Below are 25,018 nucleotides of genomic sequence, written 5' to 3'. Positions count from 1 at the left end.
TTAATTTGCGGTTACCACTTTCTCTGAAGGTAGAGTTTTTAACAACATGGTACAATGAGGATCATAGAAAAGCCGAAATATTTATATTGATAGTTCCAAACTATGAAGTATCATTTTCTAAAGTGGATTTATGTATTAAAAAAAAATCTTTTAAGTAGCTATTATAAGACATGTATTACTAAAAATTTCTTTTCCCCTGATGTGTTTTCATTTGCTTAGTGGTCAACAAGATGCCACGCCATTAGCAGCTGAGACTTCAGAATCAAGCCCTTCAGATTTGCCTTTATCAGAAGTTGAAATTAGCACACCAAGTGAGGTTAATAATGCTGAAAGTAGTTGTACAGAAGAAAGCAATGTTGACCTAAGAAATAAATCATTGTAAGTATTTTCCATGGTAAGATTTTAAAATTTAGTTTGAAAATTTCATGCGTTCTTATTTAAGAAATTATAGTGTTGTTTTCTTAAGGATTAGAAAGGGACTGTAGACCACTTAATATATAATTGTACCATGGTCTAAGTGTGACGTCAAGGCTTATCACTTTATGTTTCATTACAGAAAGATTCTCTTTTTTTGTTTTTAATTTATTTTTTATTTTGGATGTTTTTTATTTCTGAGAGAGAGTGAGTGAGTGAGGAAGGGGCAGAGAGAAGGAGATAGAGGATTCTAACCTGGCTTTGTGCTTACAGCAGTGAGTCCAAGGTGGGGCTCAAACTCACAAACTGAGATCATGACCTGAGCAGAAGTTGGACACACTTAAATGACTGAGCCAATTAAACTTAACTTGGAACCCTACTGTTTGGTTTATTTATTTAATTAGAGAAACAGAGCATGAACGTGTGAGGGGCAGAGAGAGAATCCCAGCAAGGCTCTGCTCTGTTAGCACAGAACTTGATGCAGGGCTCGATTTCATGAACTCTGAGATCATGACCCCAGCTGAAATCAAGAGTTGGACACTTAAATGACTGAGCAACCCAGGCACCCCTCTTTGTTTTGTTTTGTTTTAAGGCTTATTTACTTTGGACAGAGAGAGAGCACAGAGCCTGTCAATGACCTCAATCTCATGACTGTGAGATCACTATCCGAATGGAATCAGGAGTCGGGTGCTTAACCTACTAAGCCAGCCAGGCACCCCAGAAAGATTGTCTTTCATATCTGATGTATAGTTAAGATAGGAGCTTTATGCAAAGTGGTGACTTATGATGAAATTCTAAAATAATTTGAAAGGCTAAACATTTGCTGTGATATACTACTTTTACTTGGTTTGAGTCATTTTTCAAAGCAGTAGATTTTTGATATTGATGCCTTTAAGGATATTATATTTCCTTGTATGAAAATAGTGACTAATGTCTTCACTAAAAACAGAATAAAAGCACCAAAAGAATCTCCTTTTGAAGAGAGGTATCTCAAAAATTCAGACTCCCTTTTTGTGTTCTTCTAACCCTTCACATAGGCTTAAAAGCTATTTAGTTCATGAATTATTATTTTCGGTAAAGCACAGTCACACTGAGAATTAAACTTTTTTTAAATAAAAATTTAGTCTTTGAAATAGGCAAACTATTCTTTCTATGTTTGTTTTTTATTTATTTTGAGAGAGAGAAGAGAGTGCTTGCAGGGGAGGAGCAGAGAGAGAGGAGAGAGAGAATCCTAAGCAGGCTCCCCACTCAGCGCAGAACCTGATGTGGGACTCCATCCCACAAACCATGAGATCATGACCTGAGTCAAAATCAAGAATCAGATGCTTAACTCACTGAGCCAGTCAGGTCCCCTCTTCATTAGTTTTGAATGGCTGTGTAGTGTTTTGGTGTATAGATGAATTATAGTTTATATTATCAGAGCCCAGCTGATGGCTATATGGGTTGTTTTTTCAAATAACACCACAATGGTTAGGGGCACTGACCCCTGGGCAGTTGAAAATCCATGTATAACTTTGATTCCTCAAAACTTAACTACTAATAGTCTACCGTTGCCTGGAAGCATGATAACATAAACGGTTGACCACACATATTTTGTGCATTATATGTATCGTATACTGTATTCTTACAATTTAAGGTAAGCTAGAGAAACAAAATGCTTTAAGAAAATCATAAGGACGAGGAGCATCCCTTGATTTCAGCTCAGGTCATGATCTCACCATTCGTGAGTTTCAACCCCCTGTTGGATTCCATGCTCACAGTGTGGAGCCTGCTTGGGATTCTCTCTCTCTCCTTCTCTCTGCCCCTCTTCTGCTTGTGCTCCTACTCTCTCAATAAAATAAATAAACTTTAACGTGGTGCCTGGGTGAGTCAGTTGGTTGGGCGTCTGACTTCAGCTCAGGTCAAGATCTCGCTGTTGATGAGTTTGGACCCTGAGTCGGGCTCCACACTGACAGCTCAGATTCTGTGTCTCCCCCTCTCTCTGCCCCTCCCCTGCTTGTGCTCTGTCTCTCCCTCACTCAAAAATAAACACCAAAAAAAAATTTTTTTTTCAAATCATAAGGATGAGAAAATACATTTATTGAGTAAAATCTGTGTATATGTGGACTTGTACAGCTTAAACTTGTGTTGAAAGGTCAGTTGTATGCATTCGTAGGGTAAATTGCTCAAAATGGATTCGCTTATTCTAATGTGTATGTGTCTGTGTATATACATGTACACACTTAGGATTTTGAGAGATACTTCCAAAATATTCTCTGTAGGAGTTAGACTAGTTTATATTCCCACCAACATTGTAAGAAATGTCTCCTTTTTCAGAAAATGGTGTTAAACTTGGGTTTTTGATGGTCTTGATATTATAAAATATGTTAGTATAGTATCTCCCACCCACTCTTCCTTTTTTTGGCAGGGGTATGTAATTTGATTTCATTGTTTTTATTGAGTTTTTTATTTTAAAGTTTCCTAACCTAAGGAAAAGTCAAAAGAAGTAAACAATGAACGTCTATGTATAATTCCCCTTAGATTCTCTGATTCTTAATGTTAATTTGTGCTTGCTTGCACATGCATGCACACTCTACCTCCCCTCACCTTTAATTTGTAGTTTTCTTCAAACTTATTTTTATTTTTTCTTTTTTAAAACTTTAGTTTGTCCATTTTTTAATTTTAATTTTTTATTTTTTAAATATTTATTTTGGGGGGAGCACAAGTGGAGGAGGGGCAGTGGGAGTATCACAGAGGATCCAAAGAGGGCTCTGCACTGACCAACGAGCCCTATGTGGGGCTGAAACTCGTGAACCGTGAGATCGTGACTTGAGCTGAAGTCAGACACTCAGCCTACTAAGCGACTCAGGTCTCCCTGTCTGTTTTTTAAGAAGTTATTGATGATACTGTTTTGTGGGAGTTCGTTATATTTTAGGGACACTAGTCTTATTGTATGATTTGTAAAACATGCTTTCTCGGTTGGTAGTTTGACTTTTGACTTAGCCATGTTTTGGCTATGTAGAAATTTTTTGATTTTTATGTTGTCCAATTTCTCAAATTTTTTTTTCTTTTGTAGCTCATGAATTTTTAGTTAAATTTTATAAAGGCTTACCCCACCTCAAGGTTATAAAGAATTCATCCGTGTTTTCTATATGACTTTATTTAATTCTGATCCATTTGGAATATATTATGAGTACAGTGCAAGGAGTGGACTAATTTTTAGTCCCCAGTGTTAGTTTTGCCATCACCATTACTTTGATATTATTTCTTCTTCTTCTTTTTGTTTTTTTTTGAGAGAGACTAGGCTCAAGTGAGTGAGGGTCAGAGAGAGAGGGAGTGAGAGAGAGAATCCCATGAGGGGCAGAGAGAGAGGGAGAGAGAAGCGAGGCTCACCCGATGTGGGGTTGAACTCACAAATTGTGAGATCATGACTTGAACCCAAGTGAGAGGCTTATCTGACCGAGACACCCAGGTGCCCCACTTTGATATTATTTCTGACAACATGTTATTCTGTATTTCATCTTCACTATTTTGAAAAGCTACCTTTATTATATTCTATCAAGTGTTTTGGAGTCACTTCTCAATTTTCTTTTGTGTTTCATTTATCTGTTTATTTACATGTCAGTACCAGTGTTTTAATTATTGATGCTATAGAGTTTGTTTTTAACATCTGGTAGAATATGTTAGTTACCTCCTCATTGTTCTTCTTTTTCAGTCTTCTTTGCTACTCTTATTGTAAGTTAGTTTAAAGGTCTTCTTTTTTGGCTCTGAGTGGATTTTTAAAGAATTTTTCAGAATTTTATTTGACTGGGCCTGCATGTTGGTATAATTTAAATAATGTTCATTTTTTTTAAACATAAAAACTACATTTTTTAGGGAAACTGATCAATCAGGAAGTGTTAAACTGATGGCAAGAAGACAACTGCAGAGACCTAAACCCAATTTGTCAAGGGCAGTTGGGAAGAAATCTGTTCTTTCACAAGGTAAAACAGATCCAGAAAGCAAGAGTTTACATGCCGAAACTTCAGTGGAAAAGGTATGGAATAAGAGACTTCATGGAAATTAAAATTATGAAAATTTTCCCAGACTGGGAAAAAATTTGTTTTGGTTTATAATGACACAGTAATGTGACTGATACTAGAATGAAGTTACAAAGACTTACACATTAATATTCAATGTGTCTTCCTAGTCTCCTATTGATGCATTTTCTTTAGAAGCTAGGGCATATCATTTTCAAACATCCTCAGTAGTGACAAATCTGTTTTTTGTTTACATAAGATTTTTATTCAAAATATTTTTTAAACGGTTCTATATAAAATTATATCCACAACCCTTTCTCCACAGACATATTCCTGTCTTTCACATACTGTCTCTTTTATATATATAAACATTTCTGTAGTTTATTTTTTTAAGTTTTTTTTTAAAGTTTGATTTATGTATTTTGAGAGAGATGGAGACATTGTGAGTGGGGGAGGGGCAGAGAGAGAGGGAGAATCCTTATCAAACAGGCTATGCACTGTCAGCGCAGAGCCTGTTGCAGCGTTTGAACTCAAGAAACTGAGATCATGACCTGAGCTGAAATTAAGAGTCAGACGCCAACCAACTGAGCCACCCAGGTGACCCATAAATAGGACTCTTTTAAGGAAATAGAGGATAGTTTTCTAGAGGAGGTGGGATTCGTGGGTCAAACTATTTTAAATATTTCTTGGCTTTTGTCAGATGACAGTAAAAAAAAAAAAAAAAAAAAAAAGTCTGTTTACATTGCTTCAAGCATTAAATGCATGTTCCCTTTTTCCTATATCCCTGCCAGCGTTATATTGTCATAAATTTTTTATTTTTGCTAAAATACATTTTAAAATGTCAGTCAGCTTTTTTCCCTGTCATGTGAAATCTTATTATACTTTTTATAATACAGTTATATTTTTATCTTTTAAAATTTGAGAAAAGTGGGAAAAACAGATTGATGTAAAAATTAAAACAAATTACTTGTGATTTCATTATCCGGATGGAACTAACCTTTTAGCATACATCTTTCCAGCTTTTTTTTCCTTCCTTCCTTCTTTCCTTTCCTCCAAGAGCATGTGTGCTCATGCACATGTATGACAGGGGAGGGTCAGAGAGAGAGGGAGAAAGAGAATTCCAAGCAGGCTCCATGCTATCAGTGCAGAGCCTAACACAAGGTTCGGTCCCACAGACTATGAGATCATGACCTGAAGTGAAATCGAGTTGGATGCTTAAAAGACTGAGCCACTCAGGCACCCCGTGTATTAGTATTCATTGTTTTTTTATCCTTTGGTACCTAACATTTCATAAACGTTTTTTCATATTATTATGTTTTGAAGATACAGTCTTTAGTGACTTCGTAATTTTCTGTCAATGGGTACACCTGAATTTATTTAACCATTTACTCATCATTGGATTTTTTGTCTGTTCACGTTATTTAGCATTTTATATAATGCTCTTGTGAAAATTCTTGGAGTTTGTCTAAATATTTTCTTTATAGAGTCTTAGAAATGGTATTACTGAGTCAAAGACCATGAATATTTTTAAGGCTTTTGATTTCATATTGGGGAAGGGCTTTCCAGAAAGGATGTACCAATTTTTGTTTCTCCCAGTAATCTATGGAAATATGTTTTATAATATAGCTGTATCTATCATTTTTAAAACTCTTACAGTTAGAACAAAAAATGATATTTCACTGTTTTAATTTCCATTTATTACAATGTTTGGACTTTTTTTATGTTGTCAATAAAATGTAAAAAAATTGAATTCATAGAATCAAATGGAAAAGGATAAAGTGAATACATCTGACATTGCTGGAATGGAATATACAGAGAAAGTGAACCCAGAAACTGAGACTGTGTCTAAGTAAGTATTTAGAAAGTAGAATAAAAGTAGTAGCTTTTAGGAATGACTGTAATAACATCTGTACTGGATGATGTCTGAATTTTGTTTTCATTCAGAATACTTAAGTCTTTTTTTAACTATAGGTGTGTTGAAACATTTTCATCATGTTCCTTATGCTACTGGAGAAATAAATTATAAGGATCCATTGAGTTACGACTTAAATTTCTTCCTCAACTTACTAACAAGATTTTAACAAAGTCTTGTTAGATGAATTAATGGTTAAAAGATACATGTTTCTGGATAATTTTATTTGTAGCAGGAGGTTTCAAAAGGGAATATTTAACTTGGAATGCAGATTCAGAGTAGCCCCTGCTCTAATATGCATCTGAAGTATTATAGTCTGGACTGTACATTTATTCCATAATCTATGTCCAATGCCCTGGAAGTGTACATTACATACAAACTAGTATTTTTATTTTTATTTATTTAATTTTTGAGAGAAAGTGCACATATGTGTGTGTGCAAACTGACAAGGGCCAGAGAGAGGGAGAGAATCCCAAGCAGTCTTTGCACTGTTAGTGCAGAGCTGTTGTGGGGCTCGATCCTACAAACTCTGAGATCCAAGACCTGAGCTGAAATCAAGAGTCAAACACAAACCGACTGAGCCACCCAGGTGCCCCTACAAATTAGTATTCTTAGTGGGGAATGGTATTACATGTCTGTTAGGGACAGATTTTTCCAGTTTTGTGAGGGTATGTTTTTTATAGTCAGGCTTCCAAAATTATGTCTGTTCTAAAGGATACTTGTAATTTTATATTCCAAACAGTTTACTTATTCATACATGGGAGAGGGGAATACTGCAAACATATATGTGACTTCAGGATGACCATAATTTTATTCTTTTGTAGTTGTTCTAGTTTGAGTGAAAAAATTGGTGTTCAGGACGACGATCAAGCAAAGGCTTTAAGACCAGCACGACTAATGAGGGGCCGACTGCAAAGGCCAAAGCCAAATATAGGTAAAGCTGCTGAAAGAAAAGAAATTCTTACATCACAGGAAAAAATTGGGGCCAATGTAAAAAAGAATGAAAGTGAATCCTGTATTGCTAGAGATGTAAGTACTCTGATTCTTTGCAGTTTTTTTGTTAAACAAGTATTTAAGTCCCCTTTTACCCCCCTTCCCTTAAACTGTAAGACTGTACAGTTCTGTACATTGTTTATAAATTTAAAGCCAAAATCTCAGAGCTAGTAGCTTTGTCACTTGTGATGCCATTCAACTCTCTGCAATCCATATTTTGTGCATTTACATAATGGAGCATGTTTAACTTGCACCCCATCACTCACATATTTGAATTACCCTTCCTTTTTGAAAATATGACTAGGTATGTGACTTTTAACTCTGACTTAAACAGAGTAAAGTGGTAAAAGCTTCCTACTAAAATATAATTCCAACAACTAAAGATTATTAATTTTTGAGTTATTTATACAATAACTAGTCTTTGTGTTAAGAGTAAGAGTTAAGATCCTAGTCTGAGGTTTGAATTTGTTTTGTTATAAATCTCAAGGTCTATACTGTAATAAAAGTAATCAGAACACAGATCCCAGGGAGTAATTCTAACAGATGAGACTGAAGTGCAGTAACTTGCTTTCTAATTAGGAGGAAAAGAATGGGGGCTGTGAGATGAGCTAGAAGGTATAGCTTATGAAATTTTTTAAGGTCTCTAAAGAGAAAACATTTAAAAATGTCCCTTGAATATCATTTTATAATTTTGAAATGTTTACCATTTTCCTTGGTCTCAAATCAGGCAAAATTTTCAGTGCAGTTTTTTATAGATGGGTGTTTCATTGTGAGCCCTTAAAAATGTTTTGTTATTAAGAGTCCTGAACAGGTAGAAGATCAGTCATGTAAAAATTTTGAGTTTGAAGACATCACGTCACAATCTGAGAAAGAAGATAATTTTTTTCAAACGAATGTTAGTGAGTGTCTAAGGTAAGTATCCTCTTATTGGTTATGTAATGTTTGAATTTTTTTGTTAAGTTTTAGAAATGTTTAATCAGTTTTTTAAAACAAAAGCAAATGAGACTGATTTGTAATCTGTGTATCAAATTGCTTAATATTTACAAATATAACCTCACTTTTCAGGGCAATTCATGTCATAGTTTTCATGTCAGTTTCTCAGTTATTGGTGATTTGATGAGTTGCTTACTCATAAATTAGACCTTGAGTTAACATGATTGGCAGTATCACTTAAGATGCATATTAGATTAAATATCTATGTCCAAATATGAAATGCAACTTATTTTCTTATATTTGTTTCTTTGGAATTAGATCCACATATGGCCTTTAAGATTCACGTAAATTTTATGTAAAACCCGTATGTAGAAACCTGTACTTCTAGCCACTGCTCTCTTATATTTTTTCTTTCCCCTCTGGAACATACCCAGCAAAATCGATGGAATTGCTAGCATACTTTAGAAATTGTTTTCCCTTTGGAAATATTCAGTGTACACAAAAGTAGCAAGAACAGAATAATGGACTCCTGTGTACCTACTGTCTGGTTTCAACTACTACTAGCATTTTATCAATCTGTATGTTTAAAGTTTGGCTTTTCCTAATACTTCTTGTTCACATGATACTTGCCTGTGGCTTTTTGAGATGCTGGTCAAATCTGGCCATAGAAATGTGCTGCTTAACTCTTAAGGCAAGGCGTATGTCTGTATAAAGGGTAGTAGGGGCAAAGAGGTGGGAGTAGCAGACACCAATTGGCCTAGCTCCAATGTAGGGAACTGGAGACTTTTTCTGGATGATGTAGATGACAATTACAAGGACACTGTTCAGAGCCAGTTGGCTGCTAATCTAACTGACCTTATCGATAGATTTCTCTTTACACATGTCTCTATGTGAGTAGATACATTTATTTTAAAAGTTTACAATTTCAAAACATGGGTTTTTCCCCCCTCTCCTTTAATTTTTTAAGTTTTACCCAGAGATTCTTGAGGCTTCCTTCATATTTTACTTTTTTATTTGAGAATTCCTGATGTTTCAGTAGTAGTTTCTCAACCATCCTCTCTTCAGTTGGCAGTATGGTTTAAAATTTGATTGTGTGTCCTCTTTTTTTTTTAAGTATTCAAGAGGATAATAAAGTCCCAGTTTTGAAAACTCGGTTACAGAAACCAAAGCCAAATATAGGAAGAAGAGCTAGAAGACGAGAAGTTTTCTCAAAGGAAGAGGTATCAGAGGAGATAGTTGCTTCGGGACAATTGACAGCAGCTTTGGGAGAAATTAAGAGAGTGGAAGAAACCTTACCAAGGGAGAAGATACCACTGGAGGCTAATAGTACTAAGGAAATGGAGTCACATTTTAAAAAAACTAGGAGAAGAGATGTCTCTCCCAGAGAGCAGATAGTAGAAACGATTGACAACACTGTGGAAATGGAGACAGATTTGAAAGAAACTAGAGGAGAGATTTCCTCAAGGGAGAATATATCAGAGGTGTCTGATGTCATTGAGGAAAGAGTGACAGATTTGAAAGAAACTGGAAGAGAGATTTCCTCAAGGGAGAATATATCAGAGGTGTCTGATGTCATTGAGGAAAGAGTGACAGATTTGAAAGAAACTGGAAGAGAGATTTCCTCAAGGGAGAATATATCAGAGGTGTCTGATGTCACTGAGGAAAGAGTGACAGATTTGAAAGAAACTGAAAGAGCAGTTTCCCCAAGGGAGAATGTATCAGAGATGTCTGATGTCACTGAGGAAAGAGTGACAGACTTGGAAGAAACTGAAAGAGCAGTTTCCCCAAGGGAGAATGTATCAGAGATGTCTGATGTCACTGAGGAAAGAGTGACAGACTTGGAAGAAACTGGAAGAGAGGTTTCCCCAAGAGACACTATATCAGCGATGTCTGATGTCACTGAGGAAAGAGTCACAGACTTGGAAGAAACTGGAAGAGAGGTTTCTCCAAGGGAGAATATATCAGAGGTGTCTGATGTCACTGAGAAAAGAGTGACAGATTTGAAAGAAACTGGAAGAGCGGTTTCCCCAAGAGACAGTATATCAGAGATGTCTGATGTCACTGACGAAAGAGTGACAGATTTGGAAGAAACTGGAAGAGAAGTTTCCATAAGGGACATTATATCAGAGATATCTGATGTCACTGAGGAAAGAATGACAGATTTGGAAGAAACTGGAAGAAGAGAAATATCCTTACAGGAAGATGCCCCAGAGGAGGTCAGCACTACAGATGAAGTAGAAACAGGTTTGGAAGAAACTGGAAGAGAGATTTCTGTAAAGGAGAATATACCAGAGGTAATTGATGTCACTGAGGAGAGAGAGACATCTGTGGAAGAAACTGAAAGAAGAGAAATAGACACACAAGGAAAGGCCTTACAGGTCAAGACTGTAGGTGAAATGGAGACAGATTGGAAAGAAATTGGAAAAGAAACTTCCCTGAGGGCAAAGGTACCTGTGGAGATCAGTGCCTTAGGGGAGAGCGAGATTGATTTGGAAGAAACTGGAGAAAGAGAGCTTTCCCTGATGGAGAACGTATTAGGAAAGACAACTGCTATTGAAGAAACAGAGGCAGATATGAAACAAAGTGGACGAGCAATTTCCTTGAGGAATCCCAGCTCAGAGATTAGTGCTACTGAGGAAATGGTTGCAGATTTGGGAAAACCTAGAGAAATGGACATTTCCCTAAGGAAATATGAAGCAGAGGAGACCAGGACCTCAAGACAAATGGAGACAGACTTAATGCAGAGCAGTAGTGGTGGCTGTAGCACTGTGCCTTCACTAGATACCAAAGTATGTATTTTTCTGTTTTTGGGAAAAACTATTTTTGAGTACTTTTTAGAGAAAAATTATTGAAATAAAAACCGTGATTATTGCTCTTAAATCCCTCAAAATTTAAAATCTCTGAAAGCTTAAAGTCTTCCCTAGCCCTAAATTCTGTGTTTTAAGACCTTAAAGAAACTATATATCTTTTTAAAAAAAATAATTCAAAAAGATTTAATTGTGGAGAAGTTACCATTCTTTTTTTTTTTTTTTTTTTTTTAATTTTTTTCAACGTTTTTTATTTATTTTTGGGACAGAGAGAGACAGAGCATGAACGGGGGAGGGGCAGAGAGAGAGGGAGACACAGAATCGGAAACAGGCTCCAGGCTCTGAGCCATCTGCCCAGAGCCTGATGCGGAGCCCGAACTCCCGGACCGCGAGATCGTGACCTGGCTGAAGTCGGACGCTTAACCGACTGCGCCACCCAGGCACCCCGAGAAGTTACCATTCTTAATGTCAATTCGAAGTTACTTTTATTTATTTTTTATAAAAAAGTGTTTTTAAGGTAATTTATTTTGAGAGAAAGCGCCCATGTGTGTCCACACGCATGAGTGAGGGAGGGGCAAAGAGAGAATCCCAAGCAGGCTTTGAGCCGTTAGCACAGAGCTTGACTCAGGCTCTATCCCACGCACCTCGAGATCATCACCTGGGCTGCATTCAAGAGTCAGATGCCCAACCAGCTGAGCCACCCAGGTGCCCCTGAAGTTAATCTTTTATTTAAAAAAATTTTTGTTTTTTTTTTGTTTTTTTTTTGTTTTTTATTTTCTATTTGAAAGAGACAGAGCAGGAGCCAGGGGAGGGCCAGAGAGATGGAGAGAGAATCTGAAGGAGGCTGCAGGCTCTGAGCTTTCAGCTCAGAACCCAACAGGGCTTGAACTCAGGAGCAATGAGATCATGACCTGAGCCAAAGTTGAACGCATAACTGACTGAGCCACCATGCACCCCCAAAGTTATTCTTTTACATAAAAGGAATATAGGGAACTGGAATATAGGGAGTTTGTGCTAACTCTAGAATGAACATACATTGGAATTATTTCTTTTGGCCACATCTTTCTCAGTTATTTCCTTTTATTAAAAGTTTGCAATTCGGGTACCCAGCTTGCTCCGTAGGTTGAGCGTGTGACTCTTGATCTTGGGGTTGTGAGTTTGAGCCCCAGATTGTGGGTGTAGAGGTTACTTAAACATTTAAAAATAAGTTTTCTGTTACTCGAGGTTCATGCTTTTGTGACATTTTCCATTTGTGCTGATTTACTGTGGATGATTTCCTTTGATTATTCCTCCAGAACATTAGCAGTGAAGTACTATCCATGGTACTTACACCTGAGGCAGAAAAAAGAAATTCTGAAAAGGAACTATCAGGTCACTTGAGTAGTTTGAAGACTTCCTTGCAGACTTTGGAACTTGGTAAAACCGAAGACCAGGGGATGCAATCTCCAGATGCTCCAGAGCAGTTTTCAGATAATAATTCAAGGTACAAATATATTGGTCTGTGTGCTTTTAAAGAAAAAGTATCTAAAGTTATTTTCACATTCTGTGAAACAAAGGTTTTAAAACGTATCATCTATAGTGTAATGTTGCAGATTCCAAGCTAGTTTTGGGATGACTGGAGGTGAGTTTTGAGGTAATTGTGATAATCTATTGAGAGAATTACTAACATCAGAATTGTATGTAACAAATATTCCTAAGTCAGTATGGGTGTGACAACGTGTATTTCCTCTGTGCAAAGGTGATATTCATAGGCTTATACCTAGATTGTACACCTCCTGTTTTTTTGGATCTACCATATTGTTCAATTTTTTTTCCTGTTAAGAATTGGAATTCATGTTTACTACCAGTTTCTAAAGTTGTCCTAAGACTCTGGTCTCATTTGCCCCTTCATCTCATTCTAAAATTTGATAATCCTTATTCCAAAAGCAAGTCTCTTCCTCAAGAACAGAAGCCATTTGAAGTTAAACCAGCACCTTTTGTGAGAAGTCGATTCAAAAGACCAAAACCAAACTTAGCAAGAGCAACTTTAAAGAGAGAGACTACGGAAGCAGGAAAATATGTACCTGGGAAGAAATTGGAAACGGATAAAGCTGAGACTGTTGTGTTACAGCAGAGCAGTGGACAGATGAACACTCTCCCTTCTCAACATGTGAGTGCTGTGGAAGGTGGAGGGTTTTTATTTTAGCTGTTACGGTTACTGAACTAAAGCAACTGGGATTAATGTTTCACAAATATTTTCTCCGGCAGTTTCTGTTGCATGTGACATTAGTGTTGCTGTACTTAATGTGCCTCATTATTCCATGGGGTTTTTTTTGTGAGAATCTTGAATCTTTCATGGTGGGCAAGTGTGTCATGGAAAGACATTTAAGGGGGTTGGGATGCCAAGTTCTGACCTGCATTCATTATGTGACCCGAGCCAAATGGTGGCAGCTCATTTCTTCATAGGAAAAATGAGATTGGTAGTCATTTTTTGTTTCATTCTGTTGTGAAGGGTGAAATACAAAGTTAAAAGCTTGATAGGAGTTAAAAGTAAGTTAAAAGTAAGTTTAGTTTACTTTGTTAACTTGGTCCATAACAAATTAAGATTGTGTGATATAACATCAGAAACTTTGAAATGAAGTGTTAACACTCATTAGTTGACTGTTATAAAAGTAGTTTTTTGGCCATATAGATGGCAACAGGTATATGAAAAGATCATCAGCATCATTAATCATCAAGAAAATGCAAATCAAAACCACAATGAGGTATCACCTCACACCAGTCAGAATAACTAGTATCAAAAAAGACCAGAAATAACAAGCGGTGGCAAGGATGTGGAGGGAAAGGAATCCTTGTACACTGTTGGTGGGAATGTAAATTGGTGCAGCCATTGTGGAAAACCGTATGGAGCTTCCTCAAAAAGTAAAAATAGAATTACCATGTGATTCACTAATTCTAGTATTGGTTATTTACCCAAAGAAAATGAAAGCTCTAATTCCAAAGATATAGGCACCCCTATGTTTGTCATAGCATTATTTACAATAGACAAGATATGAAAGCAACCAAAGTGTCCTTCAACAGATGAATGGATAAAGAAGATGTGTTATATGTATATATATATAAATCCACAATGGAATATTGCTTGCCATTTAAAATAACATGGATGGACCTACAAGTCTATTTTGCCAAGTGAAATATGCTGAGAAAACTAAGACAGAGAAAGACAAATAGCATATAATTTCACTTATATATAGGTTCTAGAAAATAAAAAACAGAAACAGTCATAAAGACAGAAAACAAACTGGTGGTTGCCAGAAGAGAAGGGGTAAGGGAGATCGACAAAATAGGAAAAGGGGATTAAGAGGTACAAACTTCTGAGCCACCTGGCTGGCTCAATCGGTAGACCATGCAACTCTTGAGGTTGTAAGTTTGAGCCCCCGGTGGGTGTAGAGATTACTTAAAATTTTGAAGAGGTACAAACTTTCAGTCCTAAGTAACTCAGGGAGATAAAAAGTACAGCATAGGGAATACAGTTAATGTAGTGACTACGCCTGTCGGGGTGATTATCAAGCAGTGTATGGAGCTGCTGAATCACTGTGTTGTATGTCTAAGACTAGTAACATTGTACGCCACCTACACTTCAATAATTAATAAAAAACTAGTTAATAAAAAAATGACCGGCGCCTGGGTGGCTCAGTCAGTTAAGCGGCTGACAGCCATGTGCTGACATCTCAGAGCCTGGAGCCTACTTTGGATTCTGTGTCTCCCTCTCTCTCTCTGCTCCTCTTCTTCTTATTTTCTCTCTCTCTCTCTCTCTCTCTCTCAAAAATAAACATTGAAAAAAATTAAAAATAAATAAAATGACAAAGTGCTTTTTTGAAATAAAATTCGTCTTTTATGTTTTCAAAATAGCTTAGTTCTTACTGTGCTTAAAAATTTGTACTTTTGGGGTGCCTGGGTGGCTCAGTCAGTTAAGTGGCCAACTTCGGCTCAGGTGATGATCAAGCGGTCCGTGACTTCGAGCTCCAAGTCAGGCTCTGTGCTGACAGCTCAGAGCCTGGAGCCTGTTTCAGATTCTGTGTCTCCCTCTCTCTGACCCTCCTCCGTTCATGCTCTGTCTCTCTCTGTCTCAAAAATAAATAAACGTTAAAAAAAAAAAAGTTTAAAAAAATTTGTACTTTTTCTTCCGATCTTATATTTTTAAAAGGTGTATCTTTTTTTATTGGTTATTTTATCTGATTATAAAAATTTCAGATTGAAAAAATATGTAATCTAAAATGTGAGAGTCCTTTATAATATTCCATTTCTCCCTCCCAAGTTAATCACATAGCTATTTTGAATGTATCCACATAGCCTTTTCTGTATAGATACTTTTTTATATAAATAATAAAATGTTGTGGGTATTTTTATTATTTTGCAAAAATGGCACCCTAGCTTGCCTTCTCATTTTTTCACTTAACACAGTATTGTGAACATATTTTTGGATCATTATATAGAAATTTATCTTCTAAATGGCTTTGCACCGTTGCATTATAAACAAATTATAATTTATTTATTCAATACCCTACTGATAGGTTTGTCTTATTTCTAATTTTTTGTTTTCTTGCTTTTCTGGGGGGGCTATTAAATTGCTATAGCAAATGTCCTTGTATGTAATTTTTTATATACTTACTTGAGTATTTTTATAAGATAAGTTTCTAGAAGTAGAATTTCTGGGAATTAAAATTTTTGGTAGATACTGTTGTTTTCTCTGCAGAGACTTGACCAATTTATTTTGCTTAGTAGTGTATGAAAGTTCCTATTTCCCTATACTTTAACCATACCCTTGATGAAATTTTTTTGTCTGCCTTCTAGGATGTTGCTTCCCTAATGGCAGCAGGAGAAAAAGACAAATCAGGTCACAGTCAGGAGGAGGTTGTGATATTACCATGTATACAGACTGAAAAGGACCTTTCACCTTCAAGTTCTTGTGGTCCTCAAGAGGAGTCTCAGCCTGTGCAAGCCCAGGAAAAGGAATTAGTTGTTTCTATGGGGTAAACAGTGATAGTTCTTTGAAAATCTAAAATATGAAAAAGAAAAAGAAAATCTAAAATAGAATTCCTTCAAATATTTCTCCAGTGTTTTTGAGATGTGTTAATGTATTTTAAAAGTGAATACCAAAAATACTTCGTTTATTTTTATTCATATGGCAGCCTGCCTAAAATAGAAAATCACATTGAGTTCTACACCTTTTAATGCTTGACTGCTTGTTAGATTCACTATTAGCTGCTTAAGGTTTTATACAAAGCATTGCATTAAAAAACACGTGTATAAGATTTATATTAATTGTCTTCTTAAAAATTGTGGTAAAAGACATAAAATTTACCAGTTTAATATTTTTTTTTTTATCGTCTAATGGCATTGAGGACATTCGCATTGTTTTTACAATCTTTGTCACATTTCTCTCTAGAACTTTTTCATGTTCGCAAGCTGAAACTCTGTACCCATTAACAAGACCTCCCTAACCTCCCTCTTCCATTCCCTGGCAACTACCATTGTGCTTTCTCTCTGTCTGTGAGTTTCAGTCTTCTAGGTACCTTATATAAGTTCATTACCTTGTGAAAATTAAAATAACCTTTTTTTTAATAAAAGAAGATTTATGTATCATCAGAAAATAGATTTTTCTCTAATGTTACAAAAAGTTTTATAGTTTATTAGAGGAGATTCAAATTTTGTATTTTTATGGTAGTTTTCATCTTTTTACATTTCAATTCCCTCTCTTTGTCCTGGTCTTCTTTTCTAGGGCTCATAATATAAACAGTTCCCAGCAAGAATCCAAGGAAAGTGTTGTCCCAACCATTCGAACAGTAAGGGGCCGACTTCAAAAACCCAGACCAAACATAAGAAAGACTGGACAGAGGCATATAGAAAAAGGTGAAGCCAAAGGCATAGTTGAGGAAGAAAAAACAGTAGTACAGAAAGATGAAACTAAAAAACTATTGACTGTGGTGAGTTATTGTTATATAATTAAATTGAGCCTTTTAATGCATGTTAAAATATGAAATGACAGCTCAGACTTGGCTTAGAGTATAGGCATCTGACACTCTAATCAATGAATATGTAACATAACCTAATTCTGTTCCAGATTTCCTATTCTGGGTTTTTTTTAAGTGAAAGTGGATATATATTTTTTCCTTTTTAATGAACTCATTCTTTATGAAATGGGTTCAGTCATTTCATAAATGTTCAGTCAGTATAAAACAACATAATGACTCTCCCAGTCTTATTACACTGAGGTAACTACTGAAAACCTTCTGACATATCTTCCTGGGTATATCTCCATCCATGCATGTGTGTTCACTTAGGTAAATTTAAATAATAAATTCGTCGGGGTGCCTGGTTGGCTCATTTGGTAGAGCATGTGACTCTTAATCAGGAGATGTAAGTTCTAGCCCCACAGTGGGTGTAGAGATTACTTAAAAATAAAATAATTTTTTTAAATTCTAAAATTACTGTGTGTTAGTTTTATCACTTAGCTTTTACTTAATATGTTGACTTTTTGCATCAAGAAACATGGAGACACATCATTTTTCACTACTGCGTGACATCCTGCTGTTTGAATGAAAATTTAACCAATCTTTTACTGATGCATCTTGTGATATGAATCTAAGTAGAATAATGCCCTTTTTAACAGATCTTGTGCTTTTTTTTTTTGTCCTTTTTATTTGTCTACCAAGGGAAAATGTAGATTTAAAGTGATTATAGTCCTTGTTTGAACCCTCCTGCACCCCAAAAACTGTGCTTTTAAAAAAAAAATCATTTTTGGTGAGGTTGTTGACAGCAGATAACTATTGTAGTTTTTAAAGCATTTTGTAAATGTAATAACTGCAATAAATGAAACTTCCTCTCTGAATTAGGACTTTGGTTTTGGGCAGCGAACATGAACATTGCATACCTAGTTTGACTCTTCATTTTGAAAAACTCAATACCTTTCTTAATGATTGAACAATTTTAGGAAGTATGTTCACTTGTTAAAAAAAATCATCTTGTTTTGTCATTTTAGCCAAATTCTCCAGTTGGAACTGAAATTGAAGTTGTATCCTCCAAAGTTTCTGAAGGTAGACTACATGAAAACCAGAGTCACATGGTTCTCGTAGACTCTCTTCATGTTAACAAAGTAAATGTTTTAGATGAAAAGATGAGGTGAGTTTGCTTTTAATCAGAAAACCATAAAACTTTCTAAAGATGAAGATTGGATAACTTCACATCGAGAACATTTTGTTAAAGGATAAATAATTAATTATGAAACAGAATATTTTAAGTATGCTTCTTCAGATAGTATAAGAATTGCATGATTGATACTCTCGTAATTTATAATTTCTGCACAAAGCTTGGTGAACCTCATTATTTTTTACTTTAAAATTCAATTTGTTAGTAAACAGAAATTCTTAAGTTCTTTGTATGTTTACAGTTTATATCTAATTGAAATTCATAAATAGGAAGTTCAGTGAAGTATATATGTTGTATTTAGACCTGTGTTCTAAGCCAAATGGTGAGAATATCCTTTAAAAGAGTTAACGCTAGAAAAATGAAGATATTTTAGTACCACCACTTTTATTTATTACTTGCAGTCTGCCTTATTATTACTGATACTACTTTAAAAATTTTTTTTTTTATGTTTTTTTTAAATTTATTTTTGAGACAGCATGAGCAGGGGAGGGGCAGAGAGAGGGAGACACAGAATCGGAAGCAGGCTCCAGGCTCTGAGCTGTCAGCACAGAGCCCAACGCGGGGCTCGAACTCATGGACTATGAGATCATGACCTGAGCTGAAGTCGGACACTTAACCGACTGAGCCACCCAGGCGCCCCACTGATACTACTTTTTAATTAGTGGTGATCAGAGAATGTTTCATTGTGCGGGTGCTGCTGGAGAGAAGACCCAAAAGAAGTGAAGGAGCAGGTCCAGATGATGTATAGGGGGAGAGAGAACAACAACTTGAAAATACTGCAGGCAAGAGCATGCCTGACTTGTTTGAGGAACAGCAAGGGGAGCGAGTTTGAAATGGGTAAAGAGGGAGAGAGCAGTACATGTAAGAAAGATAGAGCCCAGCCAAGGGCAATGGCAGATTATATAGGACTTGTTGTAAGGAATTTGATTTTTACTCTAAGTGAACCTTTAAACACTAGTGACCTTCAAGATCAGTGTTTCCTAATGCTCTCATTTATAATTGAGTAGGTTGACCTAGAGGATTTAAATGGCTTGTTGAAAGTAACATTGCCAAATTAGTTTTTAAAGTTAAATTTTCAGGATTTATGACTTTCAGACTAGCAAATTGACATAGTTATATAGGCAGACCTTTCTGTATAAAGAAAGAAGCTTTACATGTTTCAAGAGATATTATGTGGAGCCTTTGTGTTTTTTAATGAGAGAAATCAAACCTTTTTTTAAAATTTTTTTTATAGATCAGGCATTGGCTGTTTTTTTTTGTTTTTGTTTTTTTTTAATGTTTATTTATTTTTGAGAGAGCCAGAGCATGAGCAGGGCAGGGGCAGAGAGAGAGAGAGGGAGACACAGAACCCATCTGAAGCAGGCTCCAGGCTCTGAGCTGTCAGCACAGTGCCTGATGTGGGGCTTGAGCTCATGGACCATGAGATCTTATTTGAGCTCAAGTTGGATGCTTAACCGACTGAGCCACCCAGTGCTTCCCCCCTGCCCTTTTTTTTTTTTAATTTTTTAACGTTTATTTATTTTTTGAGAGACAGAGTGAAACAGGGGATGGGCAGAGAGAGGGAGACACAGAATCCAAAGCAAGCTCTAGGCTCTAAGCTGTCAGCACAGAGCCTGATGTGGGGCTCGAACCCATGAACTGTGAGATCATGACCTGAGCTGAAGTTGGATGCTTAACCGACTAAGCCACCCAGGCGCCCCAGAGAGAAATCAAACTTTTAATTTTCCTTTTTGGAAACCCATACTCCAGCCCACAGCCCCCTGTTTTTGAAAACCCTTTTTCTATTTGTGAAATTTATTCCAGCTGTTTACTTTATCATGAATGGTAATTTCTTTAGGGTATGTAATCTTAATAGTTTTAAAGTTAGGTTATTCCGAAGTCCAGTATTATCTCTTTTAACTTCAGTAGCGTTTTATCCTTACTTGCATTTGTAAAATCACACTTGACTGTCAATAGCTTAAGTTAAATACAATGTTTTCCTAAATACGTTAGCCTACATTGGAATGTATTTAGCCACATCATAACCCTGTTAGAATTTCTTGTGAACTTCTTAGGTGTTTGACTGACCAAAGAGCTTAGCAGGGTTGGAACATTTAGAAATGTAGTTAACTACTTACTCTTCTAGATAATTTAGTATAAGTATTACTCAAAATTAGTCTTTAATACAGATCTTTCAGAGAACTCCTGATACTTAATTTTCTTTATAATATCTAGGTTTATGTTAATTTTAAACTTCCCAGTTCAGAATTCAGATCCTTGCTAGTTATTAAAATATTTTCCAGGAAAACCTAGGATAGGTGTTTAGGGATTGTCTTGGGAGCTATTCGTACTCTATTGAATGTTAAAACCTTGTCTTTGTCTGATTTGGCAGATACACATGGGTTATATTGAGATCATATGAATCTGACTCTTAGTAAATCCTTTTCCATTAGCTGATAGGTTTCTGATAGGAGAGTGGACTCTGGCTTTCAAGCCTGGTCTTGGGCCAGAAGGACCAAGGATGTAACCATTGTACATTTGTCCATGTTCAAGTACTGGCTTTTTTTTTTTTTTTTTTGTATTTGGTTATTTCTCTGAAAATTACTTAAAGTACCATGACACTACACATCAGAATCAATGAATGAAAGTAAGAAAAGATTGTTATTTTATTTATTTATTTATTTATTTATTTATTTATTTATTTTTTAATGTTTATTTTTGAGACAGAGAGAGACAGAGCATGAACGGGGGAGGGTCAGAGAGAGGGAGACACAGAATCGGAAACAGGCTCCAGGCTCTGAGCTATCAGCACAGAGCCTGATGCGGGGCTCGAACTCACGGACCGCGAGATCATGACCTGAGCCGAAGTCGGCCGCTTAACCGACTGAGCCACCCAGGTGCCCCAAGATTGTTATTTTAAAAGTATTTTCCAGATGATACAGAAACTGCAAGTTGTAAAAGCTTTTATGTTCTTTATATCATCATGTGTGCTTGGTTTTAGAGCCAATTTATATATAGTCCTTCGAACATAGAATTGGCTTGTGTTGAAAAGTGTTTGACATAGCAGCTGTTAAATCAACAAGGAATTGTGATTTTGGTTTTTCAACATGATATGTACTTCGTTCTAGACCTGAACCTAAAAGGTATGTTCCTAGTCCAACACAGTTGACAAGAAGGCAATTCCAAAAGGCTAAGCCAAATTTGGGAAGAGCACATGGTAAGAACAAGGAACTAGGTATAGAAAAAGACAGAACAGATCAGAGTGAGGCAAGGAAGCCAGAAGATAATTTGCTGCAGCCAGGAGATGATACCCAGCTCCTTCAAAAAGTAAGTTTGAAAAAAATACTTTTTATCATTCGCTCTGTGTTGTCAAGATCGTGACGGAGAGAATTTATAAAAAAATACAGTTTTGTCTTTTGTACTGTAACCAATTTTATAAAAATTGAGCTACTTTCCAATATTAAAAAATTTAGAAGCTAGCCATCGTGTGTGTGTGTGTGTGTGTGTGTGTGTGTGTAAGCTTAGAGCTTTAGGTCCAACCCCCAAACCAAATTACGATAGAGATTGTTTGCATGGTAACATTAGCTGTTCTTAAATTTAAGGAAAAGGCTGAGTTTCTGACATCATTGGAGGTTTCAGCAAGAAAAGATTGTATAGATTCCAAAGAGGCTATTTTGGCTAAAAAAGATGCCCTTTCAGAAGTTGGACCATCAGGAAGTGTTGGAGAAAAAACTATAGTGGATAATTCTGTGTCTTCAGTTGTTGAAGAGCAGTGTGTCAGTAAACTAACAAGGTAAAGTTTTATTTAACAAATATCTTCAGAATAGGAAATAAAAGTAACTTACTCTTTATGGCTGTCCTACCTTAACGGTAGAGTGAAAAAAGATGGCTTGTTAACAGAAGTGTAGATAATTTTTTATTGACAGATCTGTTTCTTAACCACTTAAGTTAAGAGAGAGAGTGCACACATGTAAGCAAGGTATAGGGGCAGAAGGAGATAGAGAGAATCTTAAGCAGGCTCCACACTCAGCACAGATCCTGATGTGGTCCTCGATCCCATGACCACAGCCAAAATCAAGAGTTGAATGCTCACCCGACTGAGCCACCCAGGTGTCCCTACCTATGATTTTTATTTACTAAAGTTTATCTTTTTTTGATGTTCTTAGGAAGACTTTTCTTTCCTATGTTTAAAATTTCTGAATGTTGAGTATATTAGACATGAGCAGAAGTCTGATAAAAGAATAGTGTGTCTTACCTAAATAATTAAGGTGCTGGTTTGAATGGGGTCGCAAACTAAAGTGAAGGGTACTCATGTTCTACAGTTTACAGGGAAAGTGGAAAGGAACTTAAGTTCTAAAAAACAACATCGTTCCATGGGTTTTCTGCCTTCTCTTTTTTCTTTTTACCTAGTCTGTTTACCCAGTACTGTATACCAGTATCACTTTTTGATCCTATATTCTGTTTTATTGGACCATTTTCTTTTTCTCATTTTTTTCTAATAATTTCTAGAAATTATCACTTAAATAGCAAGGAAAAAATGGTCCAGAATTAAAAACTTACCATGAAAAATGTGTAGGTAGATAAACGAAGAACAAACTCTGAATAAGGAACTAGTAGTAATAGTAAATTTCTTTATTTCACGGCATAAATTTTTGACGTAATGGGTTGTGGGAGTTTTCATTTTAATGCCTTGAACTGGGATTTCATTCTTAAATTTGGTTTCCGTTAAAATTATCTTTATCCTTGTGCGTGTAATGACTTTATTGTTATTTTGATCATACATCCAGCCCTCCACAACTATTGAAAGAATCAAGTTACTCTAAAATTGCTCTGGATCGAAGAACAACGATCTCTTCTGCTTCTGAGAACGAGGTGGATCATGGTGGAAGGAGAATGCATCGAAAGATCAAACCAAATGTCACTAGGGGCCGTGGATCAAAACGAATGCGAAGTAAGACCTCTAGGAAGGAACCTCGTGCTTCCAAGTCCACGCTGGTGACTCTTCGGGCTTCTCAGGAAGAAGATGAAGATGATGCTGAAGATTTTGAGCCTGATTATGAAGAAGACAGTTACCATCTTGCTCCAGAAGAAGTAAACAAAGCTCCAGTGTTTGTTCCCATTGGTCTCAGATCTCCCGAACCTGTTACTGCTCAAATTGAGGAAACGATGGAAGAGGTATTTTGTTTTTTGAATCTTGGAACTTTGTCTTACTTGTTTTTTTCTTTTAGTGTATCATTATTTCTTCTTAGTGATTATTAGGGTTTGAACAGTTCATTTGCTAAATAAACCCTGCCGTATGTAATTTGTTTAAGCCCTGGTAGATATTTGAAGGAATCAATAGAAGGAGGCTCCTGTATTACTGAACCTCTATAATCTAGGCCTGCCATGAGGTGGCCAGTGTAATAATGATAGAAATCTGATTTCACTTGAATGTGGAGGCTACTAAATCTACTTTCTGATTAATTTTTCCTTTTCATTTTGGCAGATGTTTTAACTCTCTGGTAGGCTCAGGTTAAGCTCTGGTTGGTAGACAAGGTAGAAGGGACACCTTTTTTTTCTTTTCTTTTTCTTTTAAATGTGGTAAAGGACCCCTGAGTGGCTTAATTGGTTGGGTGTGAGACTCTTGGTTTTGGCTTATGTCGTGATCTCACAGTCGTGAGATTGAGCCCCACATCAGCCTCTTTGCTAGGCATGGAGCCTGCTTGAGATTCACTTTCTCCCTCCCTTTGTCCCTCCCCGCCTTGTACTTACTCCTGCTCTCTCTCAAAATAAAAAAATAAAATTATGAAAAAATTGTAAAATACACATACCCTAAAATTTATCTTAGCCATTTTAAAGTGTATATAGTTCATTGGTATTAAGTGTATTCATATTGTCGTGCTACACCATCACCACCATCCATCCACAGAGCTTTTTTCGTCTTGCGAAACTAAACCTGTACTCATTAAACAATAATTCCCCATTACCTCCTCTCCTCTCATTTATGGTAAGCACCATTCTACTTTTGTCTCTGTGACTTGACTCTAGGTACTTCACATAACTGGAATCATAACAGTATCTGTTTTCATTGTGATTGGCTTATTTCATGTAGTATAAAGTTTTTAGTGGTCATTCAGATTGATATAGTGTACATGTATCAGAATGCCCTTTTTTTTTTAAAGATTAAAACAATTTTTCTTCTTTTTTCTTTCTTTTTTTTTTTTTTTTTTTTTTAATTTTTGAGAGAGCAGAAGCAGGGGAGGGGCAGAGAGAGAGGGAGACAGAGAATCCCAAGCAGGCTCCACCCTGTCAGCGCAGAGCTCGATGTGGGGCTTGAATTCAAAAAGCCATGCGATTATTACTTGAGCTGAAGTCAGATGCTCAACCGACTGAGCCACCCAGGGGCCTCCAGAATGTTCTTTTTTTAAGGCTGATATCTTTTATCTTTTCATCTGTCAGTGGACAGTTGGGTTACTTCTACCTTTTGGCTATTGCAAAGAATGCTGCTATGAACATGGGTGTACAAATACGTCTTCTAATCCCTGTTCTCCATTTTTTGGGGGGATATACCTAGAAGTGGAATCACTGAATAACATGCTAAATTGTACATCGGATGCTTAACCGACTGAGCCGCTCATGCGCCCCAGACATCTCAAAAATCTTAAATGTTTTACTTTTGCCAAGTTGATGTCGTCATTTTAAGAATTGCTGTATTTTTTAATTGTGTATGAACGTGGATTATTTCTTCAGTTTAACACACTTTATTTTAGTTGTTTGTTTTGCTGAGTATAGTATGCCAAAATGAAATAATGAAA

The 25,018-nt window shown here is 36.2% G+C and overlaps 1 protein-coding gene across 6 annotated transcripts in view; it reads left to right on the top strand.

Annotated features, from left to right (window-relative positions):
• BDP1 (BDP1 general transcription factor IIIB subunit) overlaps positions 1-25,018 on the top strand; it is a 95,153-nt gene that overhangs the window by 31,210 nt on the left and 38,925 nt on the right. For all 6 annotated transcript variants that reach the window (XM_086699352.1, XM_086699335.1, XM_086699345.1 and 3 more), the window contains exons 12-25: positions 220-378; positions 4,270-4,429; positions 6,170-6,261; positions 7,149-7,353; positions 8,117-8,229; positions 9,365-11,039; positions 12,353-12,540; positions 12,984-13,206; positions 15,891-16,069; positions 16,819-17,023; positions 18,079-18,218; positions 21,353-21,551; positions 21,827-22,017; positions 23,012-23,399. In XM_086699352.1, the coding sequence (XP_086555478.1) occupies positions 220-378; positions 4,270-4,429; positions 6,170-6,261; positions 7,149-7,353; positions 8,117-8,229; positions 9,365-11,039; positions 12,353-12,540; positions 12,984-13,206; positions 15,891-16,069; positions 16,819-17,023; positions 18,079-18,218; positions 21,353-21,551; positions 21,827-22,017; positions 23,012-23,399 (4,117 nt within the window). The remainder of the gene's footprint in view (positions 1-219; positions 379-4,269; positions 4,430-6,169; positions 6,262-7,148; positions 7,354-8,116; positions 8,230-9,364; positions 11,040-12,352; positions 12,541-12,983; positions 13,207-15,890; positions 16,070-16,818; positions 17,024-18,078; positions 18,219-21,352; positions 21,552-21,826; positions 22,018-23,011; positions 23,400-25,018) is intronic.

Source organism: Puma concolor, chromosome A1 (genome assembly GCF_028749965.1).
Source record: "Puma concolor isolate L17-30 chromosome A1, mPumCon1.1.hap2, whole genome shotgun sequence".
Lineage (NCBI taxonomy): Eukaryota > Metazoa > Chordata > Mammalia > Carnivora > Felidae > Puma > Puma concolor.
This window is presented reverse-complemented; position numbering and strand designations above follow the sequence as displayed.